Genomic DNA, 20,661 nt, shown 5'->3' with positions numbered 1-20,661 from the left:
TTTTGCAGCACTTTGAAAAGGGGACGCTGCGCAGCACTGGTCATCGATATTTTTAAACCGCTGATGTCACTGTCTATCGATGAAGCGATACTTTAAATAAGTGTCCATCTCTAGATGTTTTTATTTTAGCAAAAAAAAAATATATAAACAAAACTAGTAATGAAAATTAACCACAAATATGAATTCGACGACGATGTCGCCTCCATTTGCGAGTCAACGGTGAGTTGAGTTATTATTGTTTCCGGAATGGGCTTCATGTGTTCTTGGTGTTTGCAGGCCGCCCTTACCGAAGGATGTCGTCTGCCCGTCAGGATGCACAAAACGGACGACTGGCCGCTGGCGGAGATTGTGAGCATTAAGGAGCTGGACGGACGACGTCAGTTCTACGTGCACTATGTGGACTGTAAGTATATGAGATTCCGGTGAAGCTGCATCCCGTTTATAACTCTTAATCCCCGCCAGTTAACAAGCGTCTGGATGAGTGGGTCAACGAGGAGGATCTGTACACACGCAAAGTGCAATTCCCGCGACGAGATGGCTCCCAAACAGGCACCAGCACCGGGGTGACCACTCCCCAGCGTCACCACTCGCTGGCGGGCAGTGTTTCCCGGCCCACATCGCCGCAACATCCTGGTTCCGGCGCCCTGGCCTCCATCCCATCGACTCCCAGCGGTCCAGCAAGCGGTGTTCCTCCCCCGGCTGCTCTGCCCAGCTCGGTGGCTCCTCCGGGAACGCCCAGCAGTGGCGGAGAACTAGTCAATGGCAACAACCTCGCTGCAGCCCTGCAGAAACGCATTAATCGGAAGAGGAAAGTCCATGGGGGATCGGCCCATGGCCACCACACCCTGCAGGTGCAGCCGCAGCAGCCACTTGCGCATCCTGTCACCCCACAAACGCCCACTGCCACGCCCGTACACGTGACAGGTGATGGGTTGATCAGTGGAGCGGCCAACGAGGATGGCGATGGCTCGCAGGATGGCAAGACGCCCACGCCGAGGCAGTCGGGCAGCATGGTCACGCACCAGGACGACGTGGTAACGCGCATGAAGAATGTGGAGATGATCGAGCTGGGCAGGCATCGCATCAAGCCCTGGTATTTTTCCCCCTACCCGCAGGAGCTATGCCAGATGTCCTGCATCTACATCTGCGAGTTCTGCCTGAAGTACAGGAAGAGCAGAAAGTGCCTGGAGCGGCACCTGTCCAAGTGCAATCTGAGGCATCCGCCCGGGAACGAGATCTATCGGAAGCACACCATCTCATTTTTCGAAATCGACGGGCGAAAGAACAAGGTGTATGCCCAGAACCTCTGCCTGTTGGCCAAACTCTTTCTCGACCACAAGACACTTTACTATGACACGGACCCGTTCCTCTTCTACGTAATGACTGAGTTCGACTCGCGCGGCTTTCACATCGTGGGCTACTTCTCCAAGGAGAAGGAGAGCACCGAGGACTACAACGTGGCCTGCATCCTCACAATGCCTCCGTATCAGCGAAAGGGCTACGGCAAGCTGCTCATCGAGTTCAGCTACGAGCTGTCCAAGTTCGAGGGCAAGACTGGCTCGCCGGAGAAGCCCTTGTCGGATTTGGGCCTTCTGTCCTATCGATCCTACTGGGCGCAGACCATACTAGAGATCTTTATCAGCCAAAACCCAAGCACGGATGGCGAGAAGCCAACCATAACAATAAAGTAGGTCCTTGGCTCTTGATGAGTGCAAAATATCGTTAACATTGCTTGTTGCGACTAATCTATTTATTTTTACCTCTTCCAGCGACATCTGCGAATGCACATCGATCAAGAAGGAGGATGTGATCTCCACGCTGCAGAACCTGAACCTGATTAACTACTATAAGGGCCAGTACATCGTGTGCATCAACCGAGACACCATCGAGCAGCACCGGCGGGCGATGGACAAGCGCAAGATTCGCATCGACTCCAAGTGCCTGCACTGGACGCCCAAAGACTGGTCCAAGCGCTCCAAGTGGTAGTTACCCTCACAAAGCTTATTATAAACTCAATTTAACACGATTTTAACCTCTGTTTCAGAATTCCATTTTACCGGATGGATGTGTATTTATTGAAGCTCATAGTTTTCAATCGCAATTCTCCGATTTTAATGTTATAAAATAGTTTATTTCACAATTATAAATATACTTTTAAAACAAACGGCTAGATGTTTGTCTTTCTTGTAGAGAGGAGGTCGTCCACAAGGCGATCCATGCCCTGCATAATGCCAACCTCCAGACCGTTTTCCAAACCATCGACGGCAGTGCTCAGATCCTTGAGAGCCTCTTGATTCTGGGCGAACACTCGCTGCTGGCGGCAGAGATTCGAGCGCGGTTTGTGAGCGGTGTTGAGCTGCTCCTGGCACTGCTCTAGCTCCTTGCTGTCCAGACAGGTGGGACGTAGATCGCTGTTGAGTTTGGAACGCAAACTGGCGATATCCTTGGCCGCCTGGGCGATTGATTCCACATCGGGTGGGCGCTGGGCGTCCACTGCAGTCTGCAAGGCGGCGCACTTTAGAAGCCTTGCCAGGCGCCCAAATTCCCGCTGATAATCGCACTTGGCGTCCAGCCAGAGACGCACCTGCTCCTCCACCTGGCGCTTCACATTGCGGCTGTCCTCCTGGAAGCGATGCATCGCCTCCAGCTGCAGCAGGCGCTGGATGTCGTCCATGTCGTCTCCGGCCTCGAAATTGGGCGGAGTGGATGAACTGGGAGTCGGTGGAGTCTCCATTTTGGAAGTTAATAACAAATTTTTAAAATGGGACTCAAAGAGGGAAATTCAGATTCGATAGCTTAGTTATGGTAGCTTGTTATCGGAAACAATCGATAGCTGGGGACAGAGATTTAAACAGTGATGACTTGTTAGCTTTTTTGTCACGTTCTGTCTCGCAATACAATTTGTTTATCACAATAATAATTAATTCATAACGATTTCACACAACTAAATTCCTGTGGCTTTACACATATTTATACTATCCCCAGAAGTGTTATAATTGAATACAAACTAATTAGTAAATAAACACAATTCTATTCAAATCAACTATGATATTATGCTTTTTCAGCAAGTTTAAGTGAAGGTATATTATTTGATACCAAAACCACAAACCACAGGCACTAATTAGTCTATTAATTATATTTTTATTACAAATACATAAATTAATAAATTCATATCAAAATATCCATAATAATATATATACATCATTTTTATAAATCCCATTTTTTTATCCATAATAATATATATACATCATTTTTATAAATCCCATTTTTTTTATTATAACAAATGTATTTTGGGTTAAATGTTAAAATAAATGTTAGAATAACTGTCTAAATACAAATTGTACAATATAAATGAAAATTTTTTTGAATAAATCTGGATGTTTCCTGTGATTAGCACGAACAATTAGATTATGCCCAGTAGTCGACATACCGGTTTCTAGCCAGTTTTGAAGTCAAGAAATAACAAATTAATTATAAACAATGCGCAAAATAAAGACTTTTTCTTAAAAGAAAAAAAATAATTTAGTCTTTTGTTTAAAAATTGTTCTATTCACACATACCAAAAAACTTAAGATGGTAAAAACTTAAGATCTTATGAGTTTGGAAATACAATTTGAGGATGAATTCTCGCTGTGCCATCATTTTAGATGACCACTGTATTTTATGGCTGGTGAAATATAATTTTTAAAATAATTTTTCTGGCTAATTTTATTTTTAGTGAAGTATTTATTTTTGCGACATCTTCCAAGACAAGCTTTAGCAGTCCGGCAACGCTCGACAGCCAGTGTTGCCAGACAGCCGGCGAACACGTTTTATTTATTCGTTTCGTTTGGAAAATAAATAAACGTCGCTTTTCCTCTATATAACTTATTTTGTGGATTAAATAACTATAGCTTTATAAATGGGTCGAAACAAGAAGCAAAATCCCTTTGCTGCCCGCAAGCGGCAAAAGCGTGAGAACGTAAGTTGCTGAAAATTCAGTTGAAAAACACTCCACGTTTTCCCATTTTAATGTTTTATATCTCGTTTTACCATATAATAGGGTCCCGAGCGGCCCGATCGCAGAGCCCTGCCTTATGAGGAAATAAAGAGGGACAATGCGTTCTTCATCAAGTACTACCACCTGCAGAAGATCTGCGAAAGCGAGGAGGAGTGGACGCAGTTCCTCGATTCCATAAGGGACAACCTTCCCACCACTTTCCGGGTCACAGGATTCAAGGACGAAGCCAAGGCCCTGCTCGCGATCATCGAGACGCAGCTGTTCACCGAGTATGTGCGTGCGGTGGCCGAACTGCACCAGAAGGCGCCCGAGGACGTGGAGCGTCCGCTGTGCCTGCCCTGGTATCCCAACGGGCTGGCCTACCAGCTGCATCTCACCCGCAAGGACATCCGTCGTTCGGAGCCGCTCTACCGGCTGCACAACTTCCTCATTGTGGAGACGACGGCGGGCGGCATCAGCCGGCAGGAGGCCGTCTCCATGATTCCACCGATTGTCCTGGACGTCCGGCCCACGGACAAAGTGCTGGACATGTGTGCCGCGCCGGGTTCCAAGACGGCCCAGCTGATAGAGGCCCTGCACGCTGCTCCGGAGGAGCATAAGATCCCACCCGGCTTTGTGCTGGCCAACGATGTGGACAACAACCGCTGCTACATGCTGGTGCACCAGGCCAAGCGTCTCAACTCGCCCTGCCTGCTGGTCACCAACCACGACAGCAGCGCCTTCCCCAATCTGCTGGTCACCCAGGAGGACGGCTCACGGGGCATCCTCAAGTTCGACAAGATCCTGTGCGATGTGCCCTGCTCCGGAGACGGTACGCTGCGCAAAAACCCCGACATCTGGCTGAAGTGGAACCTGGCCCAGGCCTACAATCTGCACGGCATTCAGTACCGAATTGTGCGGCGTGGCGCCGAGATGCTGGAGGTGGGCGGTCGCCTGGTTTACTCCACCTGCTCGCTGAACCCCATCGAGAACGAGGCGGTGTTGCAGCGCATCCTCAAGGAGGCAGACGGAGCCCTGGAGCTGGTCGATGCGGGGCACTTGGTGCCGGGGCTGAAATACAAACCCGGCATGACCGACTGGAAGCTGGCCACCAAGGAGGTCGATCAGATCTTCACCAGCTTCGAGGAGGTGCCCGAGAGCCTGCACACCATCATCCGGCCGGGTATGTTCCCCCTGCCCGCCGAGGAGATCTCCAAGATCGGGCTGGAGAAGTGCATAAGGGTGCTGCCGCATCTGCAGGACAGCGGCGGCTTCTTTGTGGCCGTCCTGGAGAAGCGCCGTCAGCTGAGCTTCGAGAAGAACGATGTGGTCGCGCTGGTGGAGCTGAACGAGAAGGCCAAGCAGCCGGACCAAGCCGCAGAGCCGCAGCTGGATGAGGAGGGCAAGCCCATTGAGGAGAAGTCGGTGCCGTGGGGACCGCAGCGGAAAAAGCGACGGCTGCACGGATACAAGGAAGATCCCTATGTGTTCTTCGGCGAGAACGATGCTGATTACGAGGCCATCAAGGAGTTCTACCAGCTGGACGAATCCCTCAGCCAGCGCTGCCTTCTCACCCGATGCATCACCGAGAAAAAGAAGAACATCTACTACTGCTCGGACCTCATCCGCGATCTGGTGCTCAACAACGAGCACCACATCAAGATCATCAACACGGGCGTCAAGACATTCGTGCGCTGCGAGAACCGGCACACGGTGCATCCGTTCCGCTTGGCCCAGGAGGGCCTGCAGACCTCGAATGCCTTTATGGGCGCCAACAGGCGGATCCAGGTGGAGCGGGAGGATCTGGTGATGATGCTCAACTGCACCGATCCCACGCAGCCGCCGTCGACGCACGAACTGAAGAAGGAAACCCAGGAGCGCTGCAAGGAGTTGGGTAAGTTCTGTCCAGCCTCAAGTTTTGGCGGGAAACTAACGAATGTCCAATTTCTAGGAGTGGGCAGCTGCATCCTTAAGTACGTCGACGAGCGATTCACGCTGTACACGGTGGGCTGGCGCGGCACCTCCAGCCTGCGCGCCTATGTCCACAAGGACGAGACCATCCACATCCTGCGGCTGCTGGGCGCCGATCTCAGCAAGTTCGAGACCAACAAGTACGAGGAGGCGAGAGCCGCAGCCGCAGCTGCAGCGGAGGCGGCTGCAGAAGCTGGCAAGGATGTGAGTGCGGAGGCGGGAGCCGAATCTGAATCCTCAGGCGAAGGTGCCATTGCCGCCGAAAAAACAACCACGCCCATGGACACCGAAGAGGCGGCCACGAAGAGTTAGTGCCCATTTAGGAGTCGCACGGATAATCTAGCATTTAAGCGGACCAATTCCACCCTTCAAGTGGCTTGTATAATTATTACGAATCAAAAGTATATATTCCCATTATGTGGACCAAGTTAATGCAGTTTCGATTTTATTTAAAGGCAACAAATGCTGGAAACCTGCATAATTCCAATATTTCGGAGGTCTGTATTTTAACTTTAAATTATTATTGCAAGCGGTCTATAACAAAGAGGTAAGTTAGCCAAACTGTGAAAACAATGCTCAATTTTAACGCTATTCAATTTAAAATATCAAAACTTTGTAAAAGGTTCCTTCCGGACATTATTAAATCCATTTTTTTTTTTAGAACTTTTCACCCAAAGTCAAGCAAAATTCGTAAAATTTTTAGTACGTTTTGTTATAAAATGTTACATTTATTTTTTATTTTTCCCAGTATAAATATATCGTATGTAAAGTATATAAAAAAAAGTTCATTAAAAAATTACACATACTCTTTATATAGATGGTTTTCTACCGTATTTCTTTTTTTGTTTTTTTTTTGTTTGTTTTTCTGTTTTATACGCTTCATACGTGTTGTTTCGTGTCTTTTAAAAAGTATTTCTCATATATCTGCTGTCTTTCTTTTTGCGCAAGTGCAAATGTTCTGAGTGAGTTGGCTGTCGTTCGTATTGCTTTGTATCTGCGTTTTTTCCTCTGATGATGTGTGTGTTGTGTGTGTTTTGAAAACATTTATGCACAAATATATGGGATAGACGAATGTTTATTTTATGTTAATTACGCTGTAGGAATGAGACTGGCTCTCTCGCTTGTTAATACAAAAAATATATAAAAATAAAAATAGAAAAAAAAAACAATAGTAAAATACTTTTGCAGCAGTTGGAAAAATGAGAGGGAATAGTTTTTATAAGTATAAAGAGTGAGATGCGGCGAGACGTAAAAGAGACGACGGGGTGACTGAGGATCGGATCTCTGATCTCTGATCGCGGATCTCAGATCTCGGATCGGATTGGACCGGACTTGGACCCCTTTTAAGCCTTCTTCTCGGCCTCGATCACCTCCTTGGTGGGCAGCACGTTCTTCTCGTTGGTCTCGGTGTGCTTCAACTTTTTCGCATCAAAGTTCTCGATGCCGGCAATGAACTGATTCTTCTCCTTCTCCTGCTCGATGGCTGCAATCAGAGTGAGAAACGAAACCACACAATTATAGAGCGCGCACTTCCCATCTAAGGCAGCCTGCCTTCGGCTTTTATGGCCATACACACTACACATATGCAGTGAGTAGATGGCCTACAACGCACCTTCCTTATCGGGCAACGGGTTCTTCTCGTTGGTCTCCGTGTGCTTCAAGTTGTTCTGGTTGAAGGCGGTGATGCCCTCGAAGATCGACTGTTGGGTCTTCTCGGCAGCCACATCTGTTTATAGGGAAGATGGGATATCACATATCAGTATATACAGTAAGCCTTCCCGATCTCAAACTCACCTTCGGCGGTGGGAAGAATGATCTTCTCCTGGGTGCTGGCGTTCTTCAGTTTGTCCTGGTTGAAGCCCTCCAACTGGCTCTTCAGGTTCTCGGCTACCTTGGGCAGATCCTTGAGTGCTGGTGCTGGGGCGGCCATCTGTAAAATACAATTTTCCATGGATTAACTAAACGTGTAACATATAAATCAATGAATATAACAATATAACAAAGCCTCAGGTATGGTTTAAGATAATATTCTACATTTATTGTAAGTCTTCGAAATTAATATTGACAAACATGGCCAATAGAATGTTATAGAACTTCCACATCATAACATGTATTTGTAGTCATTAGATAACATGTTTTAATGCTTTCTCCATTTGCAAACAAAGTCAAACCAAAATCTTTTTATCATTAGTAAACCCTTTCAGAACTAGATAGCAAAAGCTTACTTTTTGTTTGTTTAAAGATATGGGAGTTTTCGACTCTTTTATAAAAGGCCTAATTAAGTTTAATTACATACAAATGTTGAAGAATGGCATTAATAATTAGATAAGATCTTCTTAGTATAAATTATTATTATTTAAATTCAAATTTGGCTATTAATGAATCACAAATCGTATTTCCCATTACAATTTCCAGTTAGAACCAATAGCCTAAAAGTCCAATTTGAGCCAAGCCGGAAGAGGATATCGATGTTATCGGTGAGTAAGTGAGGGAGAAGGAAGCCAACGCTCCGATAGACGATCTGTTGTTGTTCTGTATTGTTTGCTTTTGTTGATACCGATGTTGCGCCTTAATAAATAATTCATTTTCGTTCGAAACGAAACGTAATATCTCTTTGTTGACCGTTGGCTTTTATTTATTTTAGCTGCCCGATTTCTCAAGCGATAGGAAATAGCAAGAAAAAAGTTAATCATTCGAATGTGGGGCGATAACGATGACTCAAAACGCACAAAAATGCGGCAAGGACGAGTCATGTCTGCGTGTATGTGTGTGTCTCCAATCAGAAAGAAAGAGTTCAGCGAACCTTTCCAACTGGAAGAAGATTACTCCTATTGGCTTTGCTTTTCTCTTGCGTTTTGTTCTTGGCCTTTGTTTTTCAGCACTGGCATTCTTATCAGAAGGCATGTGTACTTGGCGAGCGGTTAAACTGCATTTTATCACGTTTATTTTTAGTTGCGAAATTCGAGTGTGCGTGCCACGCCAATTCCAACCGGACAACCTGCACAAAGAATCGTCTTTGTGTATCGAGATATCGGTATCAAGTCATCAGTCGCATTGCACTGCATTCGAACAGCTGCGCTGAAATAGCAATCGTTACAAGGGCAGCGACCGCGCCAAAAAAAAAAACAAACTGAACTGAACCGAACTGCACTGCACTGAATGGGGGAAAAGCATCGCGAATCTATATTTATTTGCACATTTATAACCATAAATGGTCGTAAAGCTCGGGCCCCAAGCCAACTCGCCAATCGCGTTGATTGACTAACTGACTAACGGTCGCCGATCTCCGCGCAATCCCCACTCCCCACTTCTCCACACGAAAGCAAGCCTATCTCAACTCACTTGGTTCATGCCGCACTTTTATCACGATCGCCGAACGAAGCTTGCTTTTCATCATGTACATGTGCAACATTTTTCAAGGGCAAACCATTTTAAATTCAAGTTTATAAACTTACGTTCCACTGTTTTATCAGTACTTCTTGCTAAATATTTATATTTAATAAACTTTTCACTGGCAAACAATTCTGTTTTCATGTTTATGGAATTCTTTTTATATTTTACCAAGTCGGAATGTAATGCATTACACTACAATATTTAATAAAATAATACAATATAATATATTATAAATAATAGTCAATAGTCGTTTGCTCACACTCTTTTGAAACCTATAATATTTATCTACACAATATTTCCACACTAAAAATTATAATTAACTGGTGATTAATTGAACTACTTTTTTTCTTTCTCTTATTTATCATTTATTGCAAGCATCGCTCTCTAATCTTTAATTTGATAATGCTGGTGAATTGCTCATAGTTTATAATCGCTACCAAAAATAACACCGATGAAGCAATAATGAGATAGCCCCAAGTAAACAGTAAAAAACAGCGATATATAATCTACTTTGAATGTGTAATTCATTGGGTATATTTCTTAGGAATTTTAAGGATGCAGTGATGCAAGCTTATAACTAAAAAGAAAGGCTTTATTAATTAACAAATTTTGGGGTAAGCTAAGTTTTTATGAACCTAACTAAATAAATCTTGGATATTTCCAATTGTTTTTTCCTGATTTCAAAATTGTGTTTCAGCTTTATGCGTTTTTTTGAACTTGACTTATGGCGATCGTAACGCTCAATTTGAATTTCGATTAATTGGAAATCGTGTAAGCCGAGTGTCGTATTAGTCAGCTCCTTGGAGCGAACAAAGGAGAGGCAACAAGAAAACAACAATGTATACATACATACAAAGTGGGAGTGTTTGGTGGAGAAGGGGATGGGGAGGGGGTTGATTTCCAGGGGGCGGGGGCAAATGAAGTTCGCCGTGAATCAACTTCCAACTTCGAAATTCGAAATATGGTCGCCCCGCTTAAAAGCCGCCGATGAATCATCGCTAATATCACATGTACATATGTATATGTGTTGTTTGTATGTGTTTTTATATGTTAAATTTATCGTTTGCCCACACAGCTGTGCTTCTTCTCTGACTTTGTAAGCTTTTCTTTCCTTTCTTTTATTTTCTCTCGTTGTCTCTTCCTGTTTTTGGTTAATTTTGTATAGATACATATGTATTATCTTGTTTTGTTTGGGGGTGTAAGTGAGACGCCGGCAAAGAGACCGTTAATAAAAAACAATAAAAAGAATTCGCTTTTTGGAATAGGTTTATATGTAAAGTAAAATGAGTCAAAGTTGCTGATGCGTGGCAACAAACAGACGAAAGGAGTTTAAAGAAGAGACACGAAGAAAGGGTGAAGAGGAAAGAGCGAAAAGGAGATGGAGAAATGAGAAATGACAGACACGTCCGCTTTTACAATTACACCCTCATAAATACTCCTGCATATATGCACATGTGTATGTGTGTGTAAGGAGCAAAGGGGATAAGAGAGACAGGGATAGCGACTTGCAATGAATATTAAGTACATATGCACAGTATATATAAACTTTATGCAGGCGGTTGCGTTTAGTCATATATTCGATTTCAAAATCGCTGGATATTGGATATCCCATACATTCTGGTGACAATGAAGCACGACTGCCACGCCCAGTAAAATTTGCAACACACTCATGGTAAATACAGCCGAGGTCACAATAATAGCACTCAAAACTGGGATTTTTTTTTTAAATATGCAATTTTACTGACTTCATACATTGCTGATTAAACATGTTTGTTTCAAGGTTCTATTTCATCTTTAAATGTCATTTGATAAAAAATGGTTTTGTAAAGTGGGACTTATTTCTTATTGATTTCAAAACCAGGGTAACTGAAGAAACATAATTTATTGTTGCCAATATTATTTATACTTTGAAATTTTGCTTATTTCGCTTGAAGTTAAATATGGAAAGTATATTCAAAAATGTTTGGTCAAATTAAGCAAAGTTCAAAGTTCGAAATAACATGATTTTCAATAAATTTGAATCTGTTTAATTTATATAGTTTTTTTTACATTTAAGTTAGTTCGCATCTGTGTAAAATTGAGTAACCCCTGCAAGACTGATATTTTTTTGGTGACGCTAACTGTGGACAAGCGCATCAATTTTATCTTAGCTTTATTAATATTTTTGTATGCATATACTAAGCAGTTTGAAGCTTTGTTTGTGACCAGCAGGTGTACACTCTTTGAGTCATTTATTGATTTAAAGGTATGTATTTAAATAACTAATATTTAATTTTTTTCGGATCAATTTACACAAGGGGTCACTTTTTTTGATGACCTCGACTGTGGGGGAGGATATTGGGCAGCAATAACAACCACATGCGCCCCGCCCAAGCACACACACAAACACATATATAAAAAGCAGACGGCAAAAAAAATTGAAGTGAAAAATGCCGGCCGGCACTCACACAGGCACATACAAAAACAGAGGGATTTCTGAAGTTTAAGCCACAAAAAAAATAGTCAACAAAAGAAGGCGGCGACAAGAGATTTAACAGCTGCAGAAAAAAGTTATAAAGTCAAAGAAATGAAAAGAAGTAGTTCTGAAGAGAAAGAAGAAAGTAAAGAGAAAGAGCAAAAAGTAACGGACTAGACCAACACAATAAATATTTATAACAAATCCGCTGCCATTTTTTGCAATCAATGAAGAAGCGCAGTCAACAAAAACCAGTTCCACTTATTATTTTGTACCCTCTTCTCCACAGAAAAAGAAATTACCGGCGATCACCCATTGAAAATGTTTAAACGATATTAATACCCTCTATAGGGGTTTACAAATCTGAAGTAAGCTCACCTTAATTTGGTTTTTGGCGTTGGTTTTTTGGATTGGCAAAGAGGATTACTAAGAATTGGAATGCTGGCGGGGTCGGGCCTTATATATATGTATAGCTGTACACTTGGCGAATTTTAACCCTCGGATTTGTTGTCGCGAGCTCAAGCTTACTGGACGTCACAAAATTTAATACTGCAGCTCGGCGGAGTTTCGCGGTTTTTATACCTCCAGAGTGACCGTTTTCCGGATCCAGATCAATCCCGATTTGATTGTCGTTCCCTTATTTGGTTTTGTAATGACGCAAAGTTACTCCAGTTCTATTATCATTGAAATAAGCAACAACAAAAATAATAATTATTTATACAATTTTTGTATTTTTTTAATCATTAATCATTCGAACTCTATTTTCAAAATCGTATCTTGAGTTCATGGTTCGGAACTTGGAAAATCAGGGACTCAACCCATTATTGTTCTTAAGTTTAAAATCTATCATCATATTGAAAACGATTACTAATCAGTATCCGTTTTTATTTTTTAATAAATAGGAACATTCTTTATGTACTATACAAATTTTATTTGTATATTCCCAAAACTTATTTTGAGGCCACAATAAATGAGATATCGAATTCGTACAACTCAAAACACTGTTTATATATACGTTGTTTACAGAAGCTTTGCAAACTTCATGGGTTTATTTGTCTTAGAAACATTGTAGGAAACAAAGAAAACAATCGATGTGGAAGTTGCGGTTTGCTTATTTAAGATATGGGTTACGAGGAAAAGAAACAACAATAAATATGAGCAACTATTGTTAATATTACTTTGAAAATATAGAACTGCGTTTCAATTTAATTTTTGATGTACATACATATAATATAAATTTATTGAAAATGTATAATCAATTTGATGATAATAAATCGGGAATATTAACTAACAATAGTATACGTTACTTTACTTTAAATTTATAAGGCTGTTATCTAGGTGGTGACTCATCCGTATGTACAATCTCGTGTGGCAGAGCTGGGCTAATGCCTGCCACGAAGTGGATCCTTTGTGCTACGCGTAGTTGGCGGACCGGCACTCGTTCCACACCCGTGTCATCTCCTCGGGATCGCCGAACTCGTGCGAGGCTATGACCGAACTGTAGCTATCCGGACCCTTGTACGTCGGCCGATGGAAGCGGAAGTCGTCGCAGTGCTGGAGGGGAATCCCCGCCTTCAGCGCCACTATCCCCAGGTAGACGTCGTCGAAGCGGAAGAGCGGCACGTGGACACTGGCCGAGTACATCTGGAGGAGGGCCTTCCGCGAGAGCATGAATGCCCCGGCGGTCACATAGGGTGGCCAGCGGTCGAAGGGGTACTCCTCCAGCGACACGTACCACTTGCTGAACTTGTGGCGCAGCGGCGCCGACTGGAACACATGCCCGGCGAACAGCAGCTCCGGCTGGTGGCTATGGCGTCCTCTGCCCAGGAACTTCAGCACATTCTTGGCCGACACATAGTAGTCGTCGTCCACGAAGAGGTAGAAGTCACTGCGGTTGAACTGCTCGCTGGCCCAGCGCATCCCGAGCATCGTTTTCAGGGTGTTGTTGAAGTAGGCATCGACGAAGTCCGCCTGCAGGATGTCCCCGTGTTCGCGGGACTCCCAGGCCAGGTCCTTTTCGCTTTCCTGGCCGCTCCCCAGCAGGAACACCCTGCGCAGGTGGACATCCGAGAAGCGTCCCTCGTAGCCCCACGTCCGCCGGATGGCCTCCCGTCTCCGGAAATTGCCCACGGCGCTCTTGATCAACAGGGTGAGCCGCGGGGGCTGGTCCACCTGGAGTTCGGCCGTGAAGGCGGGCACTCGCAGGTAGGAGTACGCCCCGATCCCGGAGGAGCCGCTGCCGTCATCCTTGAGCGGATAGTGGAAGTGCCGCTCGAAGTCCAGTTCGTGCAGGTGGGTCAGCAGGCCGCAGTAGTCCACCAGCAGGATGAGGGGCAGGACCAGGAGGCATCGCAGCAGCAGTTTGTAGTGCTTGCTCTGCATGGCGACCAATCCAAACCGAAATCAAAACAAAACAAGCAGTGCAAAGAACTTCGGTTGGCCGAACTTTATATGCTCTTACTGTTGTAGAAAATATGTAATATATATAAAATTCATTTTATTCAATTATACAACCCAATACAATTTATTTATGTTTTTAAATATATTTTTAAAAATCCTATCTATTAGACAGTATTCGGTAATTTTGGATTTAATTGAAAAAAATAATGAAAGTTATTCTAATTGGAAATTGATTTTTGCAGATCGGTATATAAATTAATCGTTTGTTTTTGTAACAGCTATGTAATGTAGTAAGTGGATTAGTTATTAATATAAATTTGTATTTTTGAAATTAAAAAAAATGTATCTTGATACAAATTCGTTTTCGTTCAAAAACTACATTATCTATTAATTTTTGATCATTTCTAGGGGTTGTCCAATTACTGTTCGACACGGTTGATGCCCTGATCAAGAATATATAAACTTTATATGGTCAGAAATATTGCAAACTTCTTACTAGAATTGTAGAACTCTTTGCAAGGGTATAGCAAAAATATTAGTGTAACCGTGGCGGGAGAAAATACTGATTGGTAAAGTGCCTTGGAAAAATAATAAGCATCGAAGTTAAACTATTCGTCTTAATGAAATGTGTTTTTATTAACAAAATAAATGGATCTCATTATTATAAAACATTTTTTTTAAATTTAAACTAAAGAAACTAATGCACTGCTTCTTTTAGTTGTTTACTAACACTAAAATTAAAGGAATGTTAATATTTAACATACTGTTTGTTAACATATCTTACATATCCCGTCATGAAAGTACCTCAAAAAATACCAGATGTATACAGAATCGCTCGCTCGGAATGTCAAACCGGCAAGAAGAAGCATATCGTATACAAATTAAAAAAATTAACGCGCTTAACAAAACGTTGTGAAATGGAAATGTCCGAGGATCCAGGCATTGATTGCGAAGCAGTTGCTCCGCCGGCGGAGAAGGGCTCCAAGCTGACCAATGCCCAAAAGGCGCGGATCGAGAGGAATCTGGCGAAGGCGCAGAAATTGCGGGAGGCCAAGTTGGTTTTGCATCCATTTAAGGATCTGGCCAGGTGGGTTGTCCTTTGTCCATTATCCTTGTAAAAACGTGAGACCTAAAGTTGCAATCCCCCGACAGCAACAAGGATGGCACCCACCCGGAGGCTGCCCTCAGCCAAGGAAGCTCCGTGATCAAGGTGCAGGGCACCAAGTACATAGACAGTGGCGGTGGATTCCTGCTGGAGCAGCCGGTCCTGCCCACTGGACCCGGTTTGAACAAGTCCGGGGAGGAGGCCCCCGTTATCCTGGACGATGCCATCGCCATACCCGTGCAGTACGAGGAGTGTTTGGAGTGCGGCGACCAGTTCGCCGACTCCTATCTGTTCAACAACTTTGGGCACTCGGTGTGCGACAAGTGCCGGGATAACGACGATCGCCATGCCCTGATCACCCGGACCGAGGCCAAGGCGGAGTATCTGCTGAAGGACTGCGACTTCGACAAGCGGGAACCGAAGCTGCGCTACATCAGCCGCAAGAATCCGCACAACGTGCGCTGGGGCGAAATGAAGCTGTACCTCCATTCGCAGATCCACCAGCGGGCCCTGGAGGTCTGGGGCAGCGAGGAGGAGCTGGTGCGCCAGCACGAGTCGCGCGAGGATAAGCGCGAGGTGGGCAAGGCGCGCAAGTACAACAAGCAGATGAAACAGCTCCGCATGGAGGTGCGCAGCAGCATCTACACCAAGAAGACGCACGCCATCCACGAGCACGAGTTCGGACCGGACACGTACAACGAGGAGGAGGACAACTACACGCACACCTGCCTCACCTGTCCGTACACCGAGACCTACGAGAAGATGTAGAGCAACTTGGTCGGTCTAATGCCCAACTTTGTAGTTTGTAAGCTGCAGTCTGTTGTAAGTCTGCCTGGAGTCCTTTAATCCTGCTGTCCAATTAGGGCATTGAAATCTTGGCTGCTTGATGAATCAATACCAACTAAAAAGATATTTTCTTTCCCTTTTTTTTTTAACACTTTAGTAAGTTTATTTTTAATAGATTCTGTTGTAAACAAAGAATTTTATAAATCATGTTGAATTAATTTGAAATTATGTCTTGTAAGCATATACTTATGTGAAGTAGAAATGAATCTTTACGGAATGAATGAATTATATGCATTAATGCTTTCACGAAATTTGTATAACCATTTTTTTTTTTACTAGTTTTCGGTCATACTTCTATTTTATTTATATAATATTAAGGATATTTTTAACATTACATATTATAAAAACTCTGTGAAATAACATTATTTCGACACGCTGCATAGTATCATTGGCATTAGTCGGTGTTTCTGAGAGAAATAATCTAAACTCTGGACACTGGAGGTCAGTAGGAATTCAGCGAGCACGACGGGATTCCTCTCGAATGTTCCTTGGTCCAGGGAGTGCTCCTTCTGGTGATGCCAGGTCGGTGTGGGCATTGTGCGTAACTAAAGCTGCAGTTGCTGGCCCACATCCATGTACTCCATAATTTTAAGAAGGCAGGAGAAATCCAATAAGAATACCAAGTAATAATTCTTGCTTGAATTCTTCTATGAATTAATGACGTGCAAAAGTAATTTAGTGCATGTGCATACAAAATAGTGCAAATTCTAATATAATAAAATCTATTCGTTTAATTTGAATTGCTAATATGGAAAGTAACAACTTATTACGTTTGAAAATTGGCAAAGTGCGCTCGTGCAGTATTTTAATGGTATTTTTTACCATGCGGTCTCTCTTCGCCGTGGCATTTGCCGGCATTCGGCGTACGGTCACTCCGGCGTGCATATACCAAATAAACAAAAAAAAAAGATTCGAGGATCCCCAAGTCCCCAGATCCCAGACACCAGACACCGGCTACCAGATCCCGTCGAGCAGCCAAAGATGGACGAGCCCTCGGACGATGAGAACTCGGAGCCCACGCCCAAGAAGATCAAACGGGAGTGGGTGAAGAGCTACTCGAACAAGGCCATGGAAATGATGAAGAAGATGGGTTACGAGAACGACAAGGGATTGGGCAAGAGCAACCAGGGTCGCCTGGAGCCGATCATCGCGGTGCAGCAGGACGGTCGCCGGGGATTCGGGCTCAAATTGGACACCGTCCAATCCTCCGCCGGCCAATGGGATCCCGCCTGCGAGGAGCTGGAAATTCCCGAGCCGGTCCTTTGGCTGCACAATCCGGGCGGAACTGGAGCTGGCTCCTACAGCCTCGACCGGCTGATGGGACACGTGGTCACCGGGCCAAGGAAACTCACCCTGGACGAGGAGACACGATACTGCGATCCGGCCATCCTGCATCACATCCTCAATGCCAAAACTGTATTCGATGATCTCAACGACAGCGAGAAGCGGCGGGCGCGGTCGCGCTGCAATCCCTTCGAGACCATCCGCAGCTCCATCTTCCTCAACCGCGCCGCCGTCAAGATGGCCAACATCGACTCCATGTGCGACTTCATGTTCACCAATCCCCGCGATCCCGACGGCCAATCTCTGGTGGCCAACGACGAGCTGCTCTACTTCACGGACATGTGTGCAGGTGAAGTCCTTGAAGGAGAAGCACTCCACGGAGTTTACTCGAATTTGACTGCATAAAATCGAACTTTCTTTAGTTTTTAGAAAAGCGAGCAAACTTAATTAGAATTCGAAAAAATGCTTTGAAAGTGAAAACCAGAGAGGGTTATATTTTTATATATATTAAAACATTTCCGTTTGATAAGAAACCATCCTCAAATAGTTTAAGTTTGCAGTGCTTCTCAGAACTTCTGCAAGAGTTTTTTTGAGAATATCCATTCTTTGGCTTAACTCAATCTACTGTCATCCCATAACCGTTGTCGTATTGCAACTTATTTGTCTTATTTATCTTATTGATTTTCAATTTGAAATAAGAACCAGAACCATGAACTATACTTCACAACTAGAATATTACAAGATCATTTGTAATTCGCCCTTTAAGAAAACACACGTTGTATGACTTAAATGTGATTAAGAAACCATAATAACCAAAACACCTTAAAAACGTGACTAATATTTTGCCTTTTTTTTTGCAGGCCCTGGCGGTTTCTCCGAATACGTGCTGTTCCGCAAGTCCTGGGAGGCCAAGGGATTTGGCTTTACACTGCGCGGGGCCAACGACTTTAAGCTGGAGAAATTCTTTGCCGCCTCGCCGGAGCCCTTCGACACCTTTTACGGCACGAAAGAGGATGGCAACATCTTCGATGAGAGCAACCAGGACTCGCTGAACGAATACATTCGCCTGCACACGCCGCAGGGCGTCCACTTTGCCATGGCCGACGGTGGATTCTCGGTGGAGGGGCAGGAGAACATCCAGGAGATCCTGTCCAAGCAGCTGTACCTCTGCCAGTTCCTCACCGCCCTGAAGATCCTGCGGCCGAACGGGAGCTTCGTCTGCAAAATCTTCGACCTCTTCACTCCGTTCAGCGTGGGCCTGGTCTATCTGATGTACAAGTGCTTCCACCAGATCGCCGTCATCAAGCCGAACAGCAGTCGGCCGGCGAACTCGGAGCGCTACTTGGTCTGTAAGTACAAACGGTCGGACTCGGAGACGGCGGCCATCATAGCCTACTTGAATGCGGTGAACCTCATGCTGACCGAGGAGTCGCAGGAGGAGGATAGTCAGCACGACGTCCTGGAGATCTTCGATGCCAACGAGCTGGCCGAGGACGAGGACTTCCTGCGCTACATCATCGATTCGAACAATGCCATTGGCAAGAAGCAGATCGTGGGCCTGCGCAAGATAGCCGCCTTCGCCCAGAATCCGGAACTGAAGGAGACCAAGCAGTCGGAGGTGCGGCAGGAGTGCCTCAAGCGCTGGGGTCTGCCGGATAAGTTGCGTCAGGCGCCGGAGATCAAGCAAACGGATAGGCTGCTAGAGGAACTCCTCGCCGATTGGGCGCCCGATCGCAACTGGCTCAATCTGCCGGCCACCGAGATGAGTGGGGTGCCCAGTCTGAGCATGGCCGTGCAGAACGTGGCCGACTGGTACTTTGTGCCCGTGGGTCGCGAGGAGACGAACATCAATGCCTGCACCCTGTTCCTGTGCAAGTCGCGCGGCAACCTGCTGCGCTACACGGAGCACAAGAAGTGGGAGTTGGTGGAGACCGCCTTCGAGGTGCAGCCACGTTCGATCTTCTTCGGCCAGATCGTGTACGAGTTCTACGGCGAGGGCAGGACCATCCAGCGGGTGGCTGCCCTGCACATCATCGATGGCATCTGCCTGGGCGGCATCGACATTCGGCGGCGGCCGTTCCGCGAGCGTGTGAGCATGTGCGACAAGTTCGCCCGGAGTCTGAACAAGCCGCACCGCAAGGAGCGCACCTTCGGCGCACTGCGCAGCAAGCCCTTCTTCCGGCTGCAGGATATGGGCAGCTTCTTCGCGGACATGCGGCACTATGTGCTGAAGGATAATTCGCAGCGCTTCGGCTACGCGCTCGACGACAACAAGTTCTTCGTGCCGGGCGGCATACTGATGTTCTGCGAGCTGACCACCAACTATGTGTCCGCTCACTCGCGGTCGCGGGGACAACTGTACTACTTCAACGTGAAGAACAAGGAGTCGTACTACAAGGAGCAGATACCCAGCAAGAAGGCCGCCGAGATCTTCGCCTCGTTCCGGTACAGCTACTCGCGCCGCCTGCTCTGGAAGTGGACGGACCTGCGCCAGGTGGAGGAGCTGGCCACCGAGGACAATCCAAAGATCCTGTTCCGCAGCGACTTCGTCAAGTTCATCGCGGACAAGCAGGGCCACAGTTAGGCCCCCGCCCATGAAAAAATGAAAGAAACGTAGCCATAAGTCTAATCTATACATACGCATACGTGTTTTTTTTTAACTTACCCCGCATGCTTAGGATTTATCTGGAGGTTTTACAACAGATCCCTGCATTTTACTTATTCGACTTAAGTATTCGACCATTATTTGTACGCAGGAACTGAATCATTTTGTTTTTTTTTCTGACCATCACTACTAACATTATACATACAATGTCATGTGTCTGACAGAAAGTGTGCAACTGTTTTATTTCTAAAGATCTTACCAAAGTTACACCGTCTTTCATTTGGATTGGGGCTTTCTTTTGGGTGCCATTTTAACTCTGGTTTCTAATTTACATATCATGTTATTTATTAACTTATAGAATGATGACTCAAAATTGAACTTCTGGAGTCTGAAACTTGAATGTTTCGATTAAGAGTGATTACAAAGTGGCATAATTCTATATTTGTCCACTTCTGTTTTTCAGACAATAAAATCAATATTGTTAGTGTATAAAGTTAGCTATTTTCCATACATTTTCTATATTAATTTGCTAAAATCTTTAATGCCCCATCGCCGCCCACTCGTTTTTTCCACGGGGAGTTGTCAGCGGCAGAAAGTTGCATTCGCTGGTCCTTGCAGCTTAA

At 45.0% G+C, this 20,661-nt stretch overlaps 7 protein-coding genes across 7 annotated transcripts; 4 read left to right on the top strand and 3 right to left on the bottom strand.

Moving 5' to 3' along the window:
- The first annotated feature begins 13 nt into the window (after positions 1-13).
- On the top strand, positions 14-2,157 carry LOC108045332 (histone acetyltransferase Tip60). The gene is made up of 5 exons (XM_017124623.2): positions 14-219; positions 277-403; positions 463-1,687; positions 1,770-1,982; positions 2,045-2,157. Coding segments are annotated over exons 1-5 (1,626 nt in total). The 5' UTR covers positions 14-159; the 3' UTR covers positions 2,046-2,157.
- LOC108045334 (augmin complex subunit dgt4) lies at positions 2,035-2,823 on the bottom strand. The gene has a single exon (XM_017124624.2). The coding sequence runs from the start codon at positions 2,732-2,734 to the stop codon at positions 2,168-2,170; it is 567 nt and encodes a 188-aa protein (XP_016980113.1). The 5' UTR covers positions 2,735-2,823; the 3' UTR covers positions 2,035-2,167.
- Positions 2,824-3,773: 950 nt separating this feature from the next.
- Positions 3,774-6,382, top strand: LOC108045355 (tRNA (cytosine(34)-C(5))-methyltransferase). The gene is made up of 3 exons (XM_017124663.2): positions 3,774-3,961; positions 4,043-5,873; positions 5,931-6,382. Exons 1-3 carry the CDS (start codon positions 3,902-3,904, stop codon positions 6,260-6,262), a joined length of 2,223 nt encoding a protein of 740 aa, XP_016980152.1. The 5' UTR covers positions 3,774-3,901; the 3' UTR covers positions 6,263-6,382.
- Positions 6,383-6,657: 275 nt separating this feature from the next.
- Positions 6,658-12,354, bottom strand: LOC108045356 (thymosin beta). Its single transcript, XM_017124664.2, has 4 exons — positions 12,177-12,354; positions 7,745-7,880; positions 7,563-7,676; positions 6,658-7,433 (listed from the first exon to the last, which is right to left on the bottom strand). The coding sequence occupies exons 2-4, from the start codon at positions 7,878-7,880 to the stop codon at positions 7,294-7,296; spliced, it is 390 nt and encodes a 129-aa protein (XP_016980153.1). The 5' UTR covers positions 12,177-12,354; the 3' UTR covers positions 6,658-7,293.
- A 618-nt stretch (positions 12,355-12,972) lies between these two features.
- On the bottom strand, positions 12,973-14,222 carry LOC108045304 (beta-1,3-galactosyltransferase brn). Its single transcript, XM_017124589.2, has one exon. The coding sequence runs from the start codon at positions 14,178-14,180 to the stop codon at positions 13,212-13,214; it is 969 nt and encodes a 322-aa protein (XP_016980078.1). The 5' UTR covers positions 14,181-14,222; the 3' UTR covers positions 12,973-13,211.
- An 804-nt stretch (positions 14,223-15,026) lies between these two features.
- Positions 15,027-16,400, top strand: LOC108045305 (DNA repair protein complementing XP-A cells homolog). The gene is made up of 2 exons (XM_017124590.2): positions 15,027-15,285; positions 15,351-16,400. The coding sequence occupies exons 1-2, from the start codon at positions 15,116-15,118 to the stop codon at positions 16,069-16,071; spliced, it is 891 nt and encodes a 296-aa protein (XP_016980079.1). The 5' UTR covers positions 15,027-15,115; the 3' UTR covers positions 16,072-16,400.
- Positions 16,401-17,008: 608 nt separating this feature from the next.
- LOC108045367 (cap-specific mRNA (nucleoside-2'-O-)-methyltransferase 1) lies at positions 17,009-20,302 on the top strand. The gene is made up of 2 exons (XM_017124678.2): positions 17,009-17,782; positions 18,294-20,302. Exons 1-2 carry the CDS (start codon positions 17,131-17,133, stop codon positions 20,015-20,017), a joined length of 2,376 nt encoding a protein of 791 aa, XP_016980167.1. The 5' UTR covers positions 17,009-17,130; the 3' UTR covers positions 20,018-20,302.
- Positions 20,303-20,661: the final 359 nt, after the last annotated feature.

Source organism: Drosophila rhopaloa, unplaced genomic scaffold (genome assembly GCF_018152115.1).
Source record: "Drosophila rhopaloa isolate 14029-0021.01 unplaced genomic scaffold, ASM1815211v1 contig_3, whole genome shotgun sequence".
In the NCBI taxonomy this organism is placed as follows: Eukaryota; Metazoa; Arthropoda; class Insecta; order Diptera; family Drosophilidae; genus Drosophila; species Drosophila rhopaloa.
This window is presented reverse-complemented; position numbering and strand designations above follow the sequence as displayed.